At 38.5% G+C, this 15,311-nt stretch overlaps 2 protein-coding genes across 3 annotated transcripts; both read right to left on the minus strand.

Moving 5' to 3' along the window:
• Positions 1-1,090: 1,090 nt before the first annotated feature.
• Positions 1,091-8,407, minus strand: arf3a (ADP-ribosylation factor 3a). Of its 2 annotated transcripts, none has more exons than XM_027170425.2 (5): positions 8,255-8,407; positions 5,596-5,762; positions 5,331-5,441; positions 4,753-4,877; positions 1,091-3,796 (listed from the first exon to the last, which is right to left on the minus strand). In XM_027170425.2, exons 2-5 carry the CDS (start codon positions 5,741-5,743, stop codon positions 3,635-3,637), a joined length of 546 nt encoding a protein of 181 aa, XP_027026226.1. In that variant the 5' UTR covers positions 5,744-5,762; positions 8,255-8,407; the 3' UTR covers positions 1,091-3,634. The 2 variants fall into 2 exon arrangements, with proteins under 2 accessions (XP_027026226.1, XP_027026227.1); XM_027170426.2 differs by having other exon boundaries at positions 5,596-5,757; positions 8,255-8,395.
• A 1,732-nt stretch (positions 8,408-10,139) lies between these two features.
• wnt10b (wingless-type MMTV integration site family, member 10b) lies at positions 10,140-15,022 on the minus strand. The gene is made up of 4 exons (XM_027170424.2): positions 14,765-15,022; positions 13,071-13,333; positions 12,440-12,867; positions 10,140-11,913 (listed from the first exon to the last, which is right to left on the minus strand). The coding sequence occupies exons 1-4, from the start codon at positions 14,836-14,838 to the stop codon at positions 11,419-11,421; spliced, it is 1,260 nt and encodes a 419-aa protein (XP_027026225.1). The 5' UTR covers positions 14,839-15,022; the 3' UTR covers positions 10,140-11,418.
• Positions 15,023-15,311: the final 289 nt, after the last annotated feature.

Genomic DNA, 15,311 nt, shown 5'->3' on the forward strand with positions numbered 1-15,311 from the left:
TCTTCCTTAAGTTTAAAAAAAAATGTCGGGCCTACTTTTTTTTAATGTTATCCGTGATTGTTTTTAAATGTAAACTTTATACAATACAAATATACTTTCTCCAGTCGTTTTTTTTCAATGATTTAAAAATGCATTATAATAACGTTAAGTAAATTATGAATTGAAGGCCTGTAGTCCTTAGGAGAAGTGTATCTACTGCACTTGTTCTTGTTCAAGATTCTTCTTTGGCTGTTAAAACATACAAGCAAGAACTCAAAGTCTATTCTACAATAAGCAACTAACTTGTTTATAATGTGACAAGAATTTCTCTAAAATGTCTTTAAGGCATGTCGTGTGCCAATCTGTCCACAAGGTGGCGGTATTAGCACTGTAGTACTGTCACTAAGAAGTAATATAGCAGCTCACTGAGAACCCATGACCTGAAAGTAAAGATCAGTATGGCAGTATATCATATGAACACTTTTTACAATACTAACTTTAGCACGTTGAAGACCTAACGTTATATTATATGCTATAAACACACGATATGTATTAATAGATCTTAAGTGCAGTTCACTGTGGTTAAACTTTTGTGTGGTATTTTAGCACTAATAGTAGCTTTTTAACTGTTGATGTTCACTAGCTGGAGCTTCACCAAAAGTTCTTTTAAATTCTCTTCCACTTCAAAACACCAAATATCGCATGCATCCTAATAACAGAATTCTTAGCACTACACAGTTCTATTTCTATGCATTTATTTTTTTTTGCATAAAACACAGTATCTAATGCAATTTTTATTTACTTTTATTTTTCAGTTTAACCAATGCTTAGTATTTCCTTTATTGTTAGCGCTCCGAGCAAATTCAGTAATCTCTTTTAAGTTTTTATTTTTGTGCACACTAAACGTCGATGCGACATTAAATTAAAATAAAACATTTTCCAAAATAAGTCAAATCTTAATTCAGCTGAAAGATCAAATGATTTTTTTTTATCTGTCATTGTTGTTCATAAGGCAAATGTTTTAACCGATTCAGATTAATCAAAGCACAGTGGGGGAAAAAAAAACTTTTGACAGTTAATATTTAATGTTTTTTTATTTTCATGTTACATATTTTACATCAGCATTAAATTGAGCTTGTTGACAAAATATTCATTGTACCACCTTTGAAATATTGTCAACTCAGCTGTCAAATGAATCAGTTTAGTTTGTGCTTCCCAACTCATTTACCCCTATGCCTGCTAATTCATCCTGCTTCTTTAACCCTCAACGATCGTTAAAGTGGAATATTGCAGTACTATTAGAGCAATCAGCTCCATGCTGGCCCCTCTTGCCCTCTAAATGATCTGCATTTCCATGCACTAATACACCACTCCAGGGCTGTATCACAGGCTCAGCGCTGGTGGCCAGGGTCTGGCTATGGGGGTGGGCTGGCTGAGCTTGAGCACCCCGTGCTCCCATCATGCATTGATGAATTGATTGCTGCACTGCTGCCAGTGTGTCTGTGCCCTGGCCGAGAGCGCCCCGGTTACGAAAGAGAATCCCAGCAATGGCACCCGCAGCGGTGCCGCTATTGTGCACCGCCTGCAGGGGGCATTGGGGGCTGGCAGCCCGGAGTGAGCTGCCCTGACCCACATACTGCTGTCACACCCCTGGAGACAATCTGTGAGGGCAAGCAGGGAGGTGTATGTGTGTGTGGGATAAGCCAGAAAAAAACAGAGAAGGCGAGACACTGGGCACCTTGGTGAGAGGATTTTCACAATTCCCACTGCTAGAATTTTCCAAGTTAGTGATTAATGTTGGCAGAGAGAGTAGTTAAAAAATGTTTAAAAAGAGCTGAGAAGTGCAGGTATATAGCTACTCCTTCTGTATCCATGGCAGCATCCATTAAGAAAAGATTTATAGCTTTCTGTGGTGTCACACAATGTTATTATGATAAAGAGGCACATTTTATAATTAAATACTAAACCATAAGAATGAAATGACATTGTAATCTGCTCCACAGCCCACAAACCGAATGCAATGAATATCATGATGAATAATAAATACAGTAACACTAAAACATACGGCTGAGCAATACGCTGATATAAAACTGATGAACAAAATCAAAGAACATATCTGACATATCACTGGAATCAGGCCTTTGTATGTTTTTTCATGGACAGTATATAAAAATGTATCGTACACCCCAGTTTCTAAAGGTATTTAAAAGATTTTAAAAATGCAGTAATCCAATTTTTTGCTGTCATTTCATGCAAATCTTTCTCCAGAATAAACAAATGTTTCCTTTTTGTCACAGAGAGTTTATTGGACAGTTTTGTTCGATAATATATTGGGCATATTCACACAGGTAGATACATCGTATTAATGCCAGTTAATCATCTTTACAATGTTAATTACTAAGTGGTTCCAAACTGATTTGCACAATTGGTACAAATAAATAGTGTTTCAGCTGCTCACTGTTGTGTAAAGACTGTACGTAGGGCAGAAGTACGTAACAGTTCAGAAGCGCATGATTTTGTGGGCAGTTCAGTAAGCAAATGAACAGTTGAGGAGAGAGACAAGTTGAGGCATTGTGGGATGCTGTTTTATAACACTGCATTGTTCAGTGAAACGTTTGATTGAACCGTTTAAATCTCAGCATCGCTACAGAAATGATGGACAATGCATTAAAAAAAACATGGTTTGATCAGAAGCACACAATAAATATCTTTTCAAATATTACAACTCCTTGTTCTCATTCACCAATATATGATGAGAAATAAATATACAGTGGCTTCTAATCACTCTAACAAACAAATAACAGCTAGACCACTGATGGAGCTACAGAGAGCTACTCTTGTCTAATGCACAGCATCTAATAAACACATGCAACAGATATAGTAAAAAAAAAAGCAGACCACACACAACCATGCTAGAGAAGAGATATAACTGATAAGTCAAGAAATGTGCAGCCACCGTATAATTCTAAGTCAATGTCTGCATGCAAAAATCAAACAAACGACAAAACAAAAGAAAACATGGATAGTGATAATGTCTTCTATCTGTGCACAAACTCGCAGAGGCCCACACAAAACAGGGCGATATATGCAAGCGGTCAAAATGCAATACCGGATTCTCCACAGATCTAAATGCTAATAAAACACAGAACGTTACTGTAAAACCTCAATCGCATTACTCTAGCAAAAACATATAAAATAGATAGATGTCTAGCACTCCTGGATCTGTCTCTGAAAGAATGTTCACTTCATTTTATTTCCTATATCTAAGACCTTTGAGCCATTTGGGCAGCACATAATAATAGTTTAAATGACCTGCATTTAACACTACAGACTTTATACCACATTAATAACAAAATTCAGCATCTCTTATTATTGATTACTGAATCACTTAATTTCACACCTTCAACCAGCTTTCTTGCCACTAACAAAACAGAAAAACATGATATGGAGATGTGCTACTTATTTTCTATCATTATATATCATCAGAATGGGAGTAAGTGGTTTAAAGTGACATTTTTACAAAGTGTGAAAAGTACAGGCTACACAGCTAGACACTGAGCCAGCCTGCTCTCTTCAGAATCATCTTGTAAACACAATAAAAGAAACCCACTGGTGCTCCCTGAAGACCTGCAGCTCAGTTGTCCACAGATTTGCCTTACTTTTTGTTCTTGAGCTGGTTGGCCAACCAGTCAAGGCCTTCGTACAGACCGTCACCGCTGGTGGCACAAGTGGCCTGGATGTACCAGTTGCGGTGGCGAAGTGAGTGAAGGCCCAGTTTGTCGGTGATCTCTGCTGCATTCATGGCGTTTGGCAGGTCCTACATACCAGAGAAAGGTGGGTTAGACAGAAGTAAAGCTCTCAAATGTCAGGGGATAGAAGATATTTAAACTACAGTTGATATTTGAACTAAAATGGATGAGGAGAACTGATACATATGAATATGGTGGAATTGTTTAGAGAAATATGGATAAAGTGAAAATCAAGGATACTGAAAATGAGTACTAATATAGCTAATATGAATAGCACTTTAGAACCATTTCATATCATTTTGATCACATAGTGATATAATGCTCACATAGTGCTATAGCATATCAACATCTGTAAGTGTCTTGTGCTCCAAATATCTCTATCTGTATTTGGATTTATACCCAAAGTGAATGTGGCATAAAGCATAAATTGGATATAGATTTTTTTTTTGTCGTTGATTTTTCTAAATCTGAACCTTAAAATCATTAGGAATAGGAATTATAAACAAACAAACAAACAAAAACAAATAAATAAATACCAGCACTGTCAGCATGGTGACTGAATTCTGGTTCTGACAATTCTTCAACCTCACTGACATCGCTTTAGTTCATGGCTGGTTTCATTTTGAATCCTACTTGCAGTTAATCTTTTTTTTTATCCTGCCTGCAATATTTCCCAAAATATAAAATAGAATAAATATTAGCCTAATCTAAATCAGTGTGACCCTGACCAACAATTACTAAAAACGAAGAAATAAATGTTGTAAATACATTGAGCAGGATTGTGCCGTTTCTTTGTCATGCAATGATTAGCTCACATCCGTATAAAAGAACAACCTCCCACTTGTTCCTATTTGTATCTGTATTGCATGTGTTTAGTACAAATCCCTAATGTACAAGCAATTTGAATATGTGCCATCCTGTGAGCAACATGAAATAATGTCTAGGGAAACTTTGAAAGCCCTAAAAATGTTTTGTCTGGGACTTAAAACAGTGCCATTGTCAGATGAGGGGGAAAGTCTCTTGCCTGCTTGTTGGCAAACACGAGCAGCACCGCATCTCTCAGTTCATCTTCAGCTAGCATCCGCATTAGCTCTTCTCTGGCTTCATTCACCCTCTCTCGGTCATTGCTGTCCACCACGAAAATCAGGCCTGACCCAATACAGAGAAGCAAACTGTCAAAATGCAGATGAAATGACAAAATCTAAGTTTCTATACACTGTCAATGTTATTTCAAATAATCTTTTAAAATTACCCTGTAGATAATTTTTTTTACTGCAATGATACATCACACCAAAATGGATAACAAGAGTTCCAGTGGAATACAATGCTGTTGGTTGTGTCAGTGTTTTACATTTTCAGCTGTGCTGTAATTCATGTAATTCCCTCTTCCATGCTCTATTAACATTGTTATACACACGCATTACATGCCATATGTGCATTTAAATTATAATGAAAAACGAAGCACACTGTTGTTCTATTACACACAAGTAGTGGTTATTTAATATGTTTGATATAAAGTTGGATAGATTATTCTTGGTTCTTATTCTTGGGATTGAACAAGATGTAGAGATGATGTGAAATACGCAGGTACAATTAACTCACCCTGTGTGTTTTGAAAGTAATGTCGCCACAAAGGCCTGATTTTGTCCTGACCACCGACATCCCACACTGTAAAACTGATGTTCTTGTACTCCACTGTCTCCACATTAAACCCTGAAAAATGTTAAACAGGATCTCTGCTTAAAAGAAAAGCAAAAAAAAAAACAACAAAAAAAAAATCTCATTCTTGAAAGATTTATTCATTAATCAGATATACTGCATGTAACGAATATTGACCATGATTTTGTTGTCTGAGAAGTAAATGTACCAATGGTGGGAATCGTTGTGACTATCTCTCCAAGCTTCAGTTTGTACAGGATTGTGGTTTTTCCAGCTGCATCCAGGCCGACCATCAAAATCCGCATCTCTTTTTTCCCTATGAGACTCTTTAGGAGGTTGCCAAAAATGTTCCCCATGGCAGCTGGCTGGCCTTTACTTGAAAAAAAGATATCAGATGAAGAGCTACTAAATAGCAATCATGAGCTTATGTCAAAGATTCATTTGTAGAGCCACAGTCCTGCTAAAATAAGACGTCAGATATTGTCCTTATTACAGGGAGACCTACAAAGATCTGTTTTAGGATGCATGAAAACTTTCGGACAAATGAAAGCTTTTTAATGGAAAATATAATACAAGCATATTCATTGAAGATTTTTCTTTTAGATACATCACCAATTTCTAGAGAATCGGTCTTATTGGTATAAATGCGTTTAGGAAGAATGAGTAAAACACAAAAGTTCTCACATTTACATAATTTTCATTCATTATATCCATAGCACTGTTGAATGCTTAAATATGACTTAACAAAACTGTTGATTTGCTATTAGAGCAGCTCTGACAGTAGTTATTATTATGTTTATATGAACATGCTAATTCTAATTCATTACCATTTCTGGGTAATTGTCTTACACTGCTGTGGATCTTAACACCAGGGAGCTCCAAGCAATACATTTCCCCGTAATATGGATAGTGATAATGAGCAAATCATGAAACCATGCAAACTGCTTAACAGTCGTGATATAACTAAAGGTTGTTTCTCATTATACAGGAATTACAAACTCAAAACCAAAAGAAACTGTTCATTTTAAATCAAAAGCAAAATCATTTTACTGCACATAACACAAACATGGTGAGACAGAATAAAGTACATACAGAAGGTTATACTGGTTAGACCTTTTACTTCTTGAACTGAGATGACCACACTTTATAATGTGGTGTACTGGGCATCAATTTTTCCTGATGTCAGCTCTACAGCTTGGTTTTCAGTTAGGGAGCTTTAATGGCAAAGTTAGCTATGAGTGCAAGCAGGACACAGATGACCCCATTTACTGCCATTAACAACCTGCTAAAGGAGGAAAAAACATGATGGCACACTGTACAGGCTGTGTACAACTGATCAAAAGCAACCAAAAGTACTGTGGAAACCAAAAACCTTGTGTAGAGGATGTTTATATGCCTAAAGACTGCTTCAGACCTTTAAAAAAAAAAAATACACACCAAAAAAGCAGCACTGCATGATGATAACTTTTCAGCTTTATTGCACATATATCTGATGATAGTATATGGCTGGATAAATATATCTAAAACAATAATGTAAGGCCAGAAATCATTTCAAGTTTTGGTCCTTTTGAGCAGCATTATTGATCACCATAGCAACAGAAGTACAAGAAAAGAGCAGTGAGCTCATCTGGAATGATTTAGTGTAACATTATTACTCGCTGTCTTAATCTTTACAGTAAGAAATGACCCAAAATGTGAGCCTCATATGACTCATAACAGTGTCACCACGATGAGCCTGAGCTCCGAGGCTATTTCTTTAAACTAAACAACACTGAAGTCCATCTGCTTGCATTGAATTATACGCTGACAAAATGGAATTGCTGTGATTTTAGTTCAATTTCTTTTTGTATAACAGGACAGACAGTAACTAGATAGGCTAGCTGTGTTACTAGAATGGAAAATATGGTGGATGTTTATATGAAACTTTTTAAATTTATTTTATTATAATACATGTGGATAAAAGGAATACAAGAACAGAAACTGGCCTCTACATTATAGAGTCTATACTAAGCCAATAGAAGAACTTTATTTCTGTATCTTTCCTTGCTGCTGGGATTGTAGATTTAGTATGTATTTATTACCTGGAAAATTGCAAGTAGTGCAATCAGGTATGACTTTCATGTAAAACAAATTTCACAGAAACATAAAACTTCGAAACATAAAACCTGTAAGCATAATACAACTAAGAATGTTAGGCCCTTTATTTAAATGTCTACAATAATATTTTGGCTATTTGTTGGAGTCATAAATCTTAGAGATTATTAAGTACAAGTTGATTATTTAAAAAGTCAGCTTAATCTCATTTCAATCCAAGAAACCATTCAAAAGAATTTCTACGAGTACTCAGTAATCAAAACAATGTGATGGTTTCCACTCAGATCCTTTGGGATCCTCAGACACAACTTGTGTACAACCACTGATGTAGAGAACCCAAAAAAGCTCTTTTTTTATTATATGCCTTAAAGCATTTTAAACATACACCATATCCACGTTTCTATGTAAAAGATAAGCATTAAAAAAATAATCATGTACAAAATGTATACCAAGGAATGAATGATACATTTTGGGACTATTTATTTCTAAGACTCAGAACGATTAAGAATGATATTTTAACAAGTTTCCATTTTTACATCCAGTAGATAATACATTTTAGATTAAATTATAATTCATTATAAAACCTTTACTCATATAGTGCTATGACAGCTCTAGTGGCCTAAACAGCCTACCGGTAAGGTGCAAACAGACCCTCAGTCTCCATTCTTCTGCTATTTATAACCCTAATTTATAAAGCATGTGAGTATGTTAATGGGCAGCGTTTTAATTCATATCCGTCTTGTTTAATTAAACGCATCCTTTGAGCTACTCACCAAGGACAGCGACGCCGGACAAGTCCAATAGCCTTGCGCAAGTCTCGCGATAACAGGGTTTTATTCACAACACAGTGCTCGTTGTCTTATGATCTCGCGAGACAACCAAAGCATCGTACCTTTGGAGTGATGCTTCTGCATCCGTGTTGTTAATTTTACGCACAGGATGATGCCCAAGACGCATTTAATATCTAAGAGGACGTGAAACGCGATGTGGCAATGTGTTTCTAAATGGTAAAAAATAGTAAACGCAAAATGTTATAAACATTGTGCACTTTTTTTGTAAAGGTTGTATATTTAGCCTGTTGAAAGTGTTGGATATTATAGAAGAAAATCTATGCAGTAGGTCATCTGTGAAGCAAATAGACTCAGACGTTTCCACTGTGTTTAATTATTCAGCCAAGACTGAACTGAATAAATAAATAATGACAGGACTTGGCAGGCTGAAGTGTGTTCAGTCATTAGAAGGAGAGCAAAAGAGCCTCTTTGTGTGGACTCTTTTTTAAGGATTTTTTAAGAACCTTTATAGAGCCTGATGATAAATCATGTAATTATACTGATGGATGTTTACCATATATTTAAATTATATTTTGAAATATATTTACAATGTATTATATATCGATTTTGATATAGGATATCATTATTTAATGATATTTAATAAATTAGTAAGAAGTAAAGATATAGATATCCTTTTTTTTTGGGGGGGGGGGGGTGGATTTTATGACTGACTATATTTCAACCAGGTTTTATAATATGTATTTGTAGGCCACTGTAAACTAATAGCCTATACACGATCACACAGTGGCACATTACTTAAAGAGAATCATCAGTGCCTGAATAAACATTGCTCTGATGTAATCAAGAGTGTCTTTTCCAGTGTCGTTTCACATGCTGCACTGTCTGTCAGAGGCTCTGTGATAGATGTGTTTATCAGTTTGGTGGTTTCGGAGAGGAGAGAGAGCCCGGAGCAGATGTTTGCAGCTGCACACCAGATTATGGGGTGGAGTGGTGAGTGGGGGAGTGCTTGGTGATTCTGGGCACTGGGAGTTTGTGGGGGTTATGGCAGGGGACTTACAGTGCGTACGGCTTGCGGTGGGGGTGGGAGTTATAATTTAAAGGAACCTTTCCTCTGAAGTGTTTGCCAAAGTGAACCCCGGCAAACACAATCACAAGTTGGGTTGGTTAGGCTTGCAGAACTAATGAGGACTTGCACGTTGAGGCGATCGCTTTGATGTTCTGGGTAGCTGGCTCCTTGTTTTTTTTCTCTGCCTTTCTCTCTTTATCCTTGTCCCACATCAAAAAAGCATAAGGATAGGCTGGACACCGAGCCCAGAAGCAGATGTTTTTGCAGCCGTGCCCCTCCCTTTTGATGTACTGTAGAGGCAATTTGAATGTACATATCAATATATCTACCTATCTGCGTATCTATCTGCCCTTACATACATCTTCCCTGGTGGCAAATTGAACAACATTCGAGCCCAGTATCAGATCTGTTCCCTGTGTTTTCCCTGCTCTCCTTTTGATTTCAGAGTATCTGGTTGTCATTATTCTAGATGCTGTCAGTATGCTGCTTTGTGTGTGTAAGTGGCTGCGCAACGCTGCCAGGGTGGGAGGAGGGGTCTACAGCTATTGAGTCTCTCTGTCTCACACATGAGAGAAACAGCGACAGGAAATTCCCTTTTGCAGCAGCTCCAGGGTGAAATGATACAGGAATGAAGAAATGCAAACCAGAGATCCAGCACTTTATCATTCTACACCATTCTGTCTCCTTGACTGTGATGCTCAATACCACACAAGGTCAGCCTGACAGTGTCATGGACATGTCTAACAATCCACTTTGATCTGCCAGACCTGCAGTGGCATAAACCACAATATAAGTGATAAATGTTATAAAATAACATATAGTTTATTCACATTTTTACAGCATTTAAAGCGTGCACTGTCCAACATCTCAGTACTTCTTTGACATTAGCTGGGTCTGTGTTGAGTTAAAGCACAGTGTTCCTTTCAGTCTTTTTTTAGTGACAGATCACTAAAAGTCACATGGTGCAGTGTCAACTAGCTGTTAAGTTCATACAGCTGATCCGGTGTCGTTCCCCTCTTCAATCTTGTTCACTCTTATAATCGTCATCATCGAAGGAGACCAGGCTGCCCGCTTTGAGCCACGCTCTGCAAGATACTGATTAATTCCCGAATTTATCATTCATCTCAGTGCTCTAGACACATTCTTGGTTCTGGAGACACTGTACAAGAACAAAACTTCCAGCCTGAAATCTTATGCCAAAAACAATAGCTTTCTGAAGTAAATTTGAACACAGAACCATTTTCTGAAGGGGGACAAAGGGACAATTCATGTCATATAATGATTCTCACTAATCATAATTTATATAAAAGTTAAAAGTAAAAAAAAAATGTCTCAGTGTCATTGGAAGATGATTATCCTTTCTGCAATTTTCTACACATGGCCTTATGCAATGTTTTATTCATTGCAGTATCTTGAATTTTGGTCTCGAATACAGTAAAGCAGATCCCAATAGAGATTAAATATTGCTGTTTCTAATCAGATTGAAGGCAAACCTATGAGAAGCATTTCTACAACCACCATTGGTACAGGTTTTATTGACTTCACAACCATTCTGGTTTTACATTAAATTTAACCAAGTGGGCAAAAAGGCACATTTTCTGTTCTCCCTGAAACTGTGTGGCTTATGGTACCAGTTTTGTCATATAAGAGAACATAAGCACAACTTGCAAAGATTTGTCATGGCGAGATCATTTCATTAAGCACACATTTCCAAATATACACATAACTGTATATGGTGGCATTGACTTTCCTTTTCAGCAGTAATGCATTCCTGCTGTTGTGCCTCGTTATTGTGAAGAACACAGATGGTGTTCGGGGCATTTTCATGGCTGAAGAGCCCAAACAGGGGAAACAAAGACAAATGACATGAGTCACTCCTCTCTTCAGTCTGTTGACTTGGCATTTGTAGAATAACAACAGCCACACAAAGCAAATGGAACCCAGATGAGAGGGCTGTAAGGAGAAGTGGCTAAATTGATACTCTTGAACACACACTTGGTGTGAGAGATGAAGGTTTATGCCTTTCGCCCCCACTTGTCCAATGTCTCCAGCCGATGATTAGGTCAAGGGAGAGGGACGTTCACTTGCACACGTTGACCCACTCTGTGACCCTGCACTCATCACACAGCACGTAGCAACACCAGTGGAAGCGGCAGTGGCAGCGTTCACTGCGCGTCTGCCTCAGGATGTTGTGTCCGCGGCCACAGCACAGCGAGTCGCATGCGTCCATCCCTGGACTACTCTTGTTGCAGATACGGCCCTGAGTGCCAGGCGAGTCCACGGATGCATCACGTTCACAAAAGTCTGGGGATTTCTCAAAATAAACCAACTCCCTGGAGAGACTGCGCCGCCGAGGCCTGCCATGCTCCGACCCGGCTGCCCCTGCTGCTATACGTGGGTTAAACACACCACTGTTCTTGTTCTGGGAGTTGATGAAGACGGCAGATTGGAACTTTTGTCGCAGCAGGGAACCCACCAGCCGGAACTCAGGAGACACATACCAGCAGGTCTTGAACTGGCAGCTTCCTGAGGTGCCATGACATTTGCACTTCCTTTTCATGTTGTCTGTCACTATCTGTTAAAAAAAGAGTGATATCTGCATCAGTATTAAGAAATTCTATCCTCAAAGTAAGCTGCTTACGAAAAGAATATGGCAATTGTTACACTATAGTGCTTCTTGATACAAATACAAATACAAAATAAATATTTATAGTTGCTCTAATTAAAATGTTGACATGCCTGATGTGTGAATGTGGGCTACTTTAAAACTCCATATTAAAATGATAATTGCAAACATGAATGTATGGATTGATTAGTTAAAATCTAATGATAGATTTTTAAAACTGTTAAAAACATCATGTTATTATTAGATGTTATCCTTGTTATTTAATTATTCACCTTAAAGTACACAATTCAGTAACTATTAAATTATTACTGAAGTGAAACTAATAGGAAGCTGAGAAAAGAACACTTTTTTTTAAAAGGTTCACCTTCTTTTGATTATTTTAATTACCTTGACAGAAAGCTTAAATTACAATCTACTAAAACAAAGGTTTATACTGTTTCCAGTTGGTATGCTTGTTTCCATACTGTCATCATACCTGCCTGCCAACTCGATTGTTGTGCATCTTCATTCGGGCATGTATATCACGAGATGAACCTCTGGAGTCCAACCAGTCCCTGGAAAAGCGGACACCAAAGCGAAGGTCATGGCTACAGCCTCCCCACTCCCAGGTCTCCTGCAGTGTTGTGAGTTCCTCTGGATTGAGGACAGTCCCGGGATGGGAGGAGTGCAGGTAAGAGGGTAGCTTACTGTGGTTTGTTTTAAACTCAGGTGCATGCTTTAACCCATTCCTCTGCAGTGTCTGTAGCTGCAGCTGAGTTAACTTGAGGCGGATTTTGTCGTCGTCTATTCGGCGCTTAGCATCACAGCCACAGCCACGCAGCTTGCCCATACTGCAGGCTGAAGCAACAGAATGAGCCACACCAGCTGCTAGCAGAGCCAGGGAGAAGGCACTCTCCCTGAAACCTGTTGAGACAGAGAGAGGATAGTTGTGGACTGTACATAAGCAACACAATGACCCTGTTTATGCAAGTTCTGAAGGAAACACTCTACCTTGAATTTCAAGAAAAAGAAAACTGGTTTCTCAAACATTTCTGCCCTGGAAGGTGACAAATTCTCCAACTTCAACCAGTGACCATTCAGTTTTGTAGTACTGACCCCACACTCACCCCTGTTGAGGATGGTGCTTTGGTGTGGCACCTTGCCATGGTTCTCCAGTGTAGAGCAGTTCCAGCGTTGGTTTTTGAGCTGGTATTGGCATTCGTGAATGGCCACTTGTATGCCCTGTAAGGCAGAGGCCGTCACATCGGGGTTCCGGACGCACAACCTCATCTGGCGCTTACTCAAGCCTGCCAGTCTTAAACACACTGCATTGGGGGTCAAAACTGGATCTCCTGCCACCTTCAGGCCAAGGATGTCGTTGCACAACACACTGGGAAAGAGGGCAAGTAATTAATCACACTCGCCAATAGAGCAACATGGGAGCGCTTCCAGAGGGAGATCACTATAATTTCTGACTGTGATGTATGGCACTGATGAAAAGCTCCATATTTTCTGTTTCAGAAATGATTACTGCTTTGTCTGGTTAATGGATGGAAAGGCTCAAGAACCCACATGCTTTTCATATACTTAAACTTAATACAAAGCACTCTGATTATATGACCTACAAAAGGTACTTTTATTTATTTCAAGCTGCTGAAAAGACTACAGAATTCTACAGATGTCCAGTGAATGGAAAAAATGTGATGCTGCTAATCCTTGTTGAAGCTCTGCAGCATTACTTTAACAGCATCACATCAATCCCTGTGATGACTAAATTTCAATCATAGTATGTATAGAAATAAAGAAATATGCCTTCTAAAATTTATATTAAAGCGTACATTTACTATCCCCAAAATAAATGTAATTATCTACATGGTAATACGGCTGTCTGAGCAGACGCATTTCAATGCATTTGAGCCCATCATGGGCAGCTTAGTTTTAACCTTAAAAAACAGAAACATAGAAATCTAAAAATGCTTTTAGATTTTACACAACACATGGGAATTCTACATGGACATGGACTTTGCTCTTTACACATTGACATTAATTTTGCCCAAAATTGGAACCATTCAAAAGCAATTATTAATGACCTTTAACTTGTGCTTCCTCCCACTCCAGCCCCCAAGATAGAGTCAAGGCTATGGCATTACAAAGGATATTTTAGTGCAGTTTTCCCTGGCATGTGCATTACTGGTTTTGATTAGTATGAATGTGTGTGTGTGTGTGTGTGTGTGTGTGTGTGTGTGTGTGTGTGTGTGTGTGTGTGTGTGTGTGTGTGTTTGTGTGTTTGTGTGTGTGTGTGTGTGTGTGTGTGTGTGTGTGTGTGTGTGTGTGTGTGTGTGTGTGTGTGTGTGTGTGGGTGTGTGGTGTGTGTGTGTGTGTGTGTGTGTGATGGCTCGAACAGCACTCACTTTGGATATCACACTGGTGAAACTAAAAAAATGTACACACTTTATACATAAGCTGTATGTAGCTTTATGTCATGCAGGTTAAGTAGGAAGTAAATATCTGGGCTTCCTATCAAACAAGAGTAAAGCAAGGATTAAGAATTTCACACAAAGATGAATGCAAAATGCAGATAATAAAAGCTAGTTTACACTTAGCTTAGACTTACACTAAAAGCTTGATTACTTTTTAAATAAAAGATGCAATACTTGTAAAATTGTGGAGACCAACCAAATATACCCACATGGTCAAAACTGTCAGATATTCCCTATCTGGTTTCCACCAATATAAAGAAACACACGCGGAAACACACACACTCGTAAGTTAAAGGGAACTTTCCAGATGAAAACAGGGAGTTGCATCCTTTAGCACTTACGTGAAGGCAGGTGAGAGGAGCGCGAGCGCCAGCATCAGCGTTCGGCCCAGAGCAGCTTTATGGGACACGGCCATCGCAGGAAGCGCTTTTCCGTTCGGGACATTAAAACGTCTTGGCGATAATTAGCAATTAACGGGGAATTATAGGAGAGAAGAGACGCTATATACTACAGTGCGGAGTTGAGTGGAGAGCTCAAGGAGCGCATTGCACTGAGGAGGAGGAGAAGCAGGAGGAGGGGGCCATGCACGGGTGGGCGGCTGTTTCCACAGATTTCCACTGAACTATTGAAAGGATCCGGTTACACTATTAAGCAAGGAATTTAAATGCACTAATGATTTTAGAAACGAGTTTGAAAGTCGTTAAGTCTTTGTTAAATATAAGCTGGTTATACTGCGTAACATGCAAGAAGCTTAGATGTGACGCATGCTGTATTTATCTAAAAGCATTTACTGCACAAAAAACATGTCAATAGCGAAACAGCCTATAAATCCCTTTCCTTTTAAAGAATTGACCCAATGTAGCTCACATCAGATTAAACAGCTAATTG

Source organism: Tachysurus fulvidraco, chromosome 23 (assembly GCF_022655615.1).
Source record: "Tachysurus fulvidraco isolate hzauxx_2018 chromosome 23, HZAU_PFXX_2.0, whole genome shotgun sequence".
In the NCBI taxonomy this organism is placed as follows: domain Eukaryota; kingdom Metazoa; phylum Chordata; class Actinopteri; order Siluriformes; family Bagridae; genus Tachysurus; species Tachysurus fulvidraco.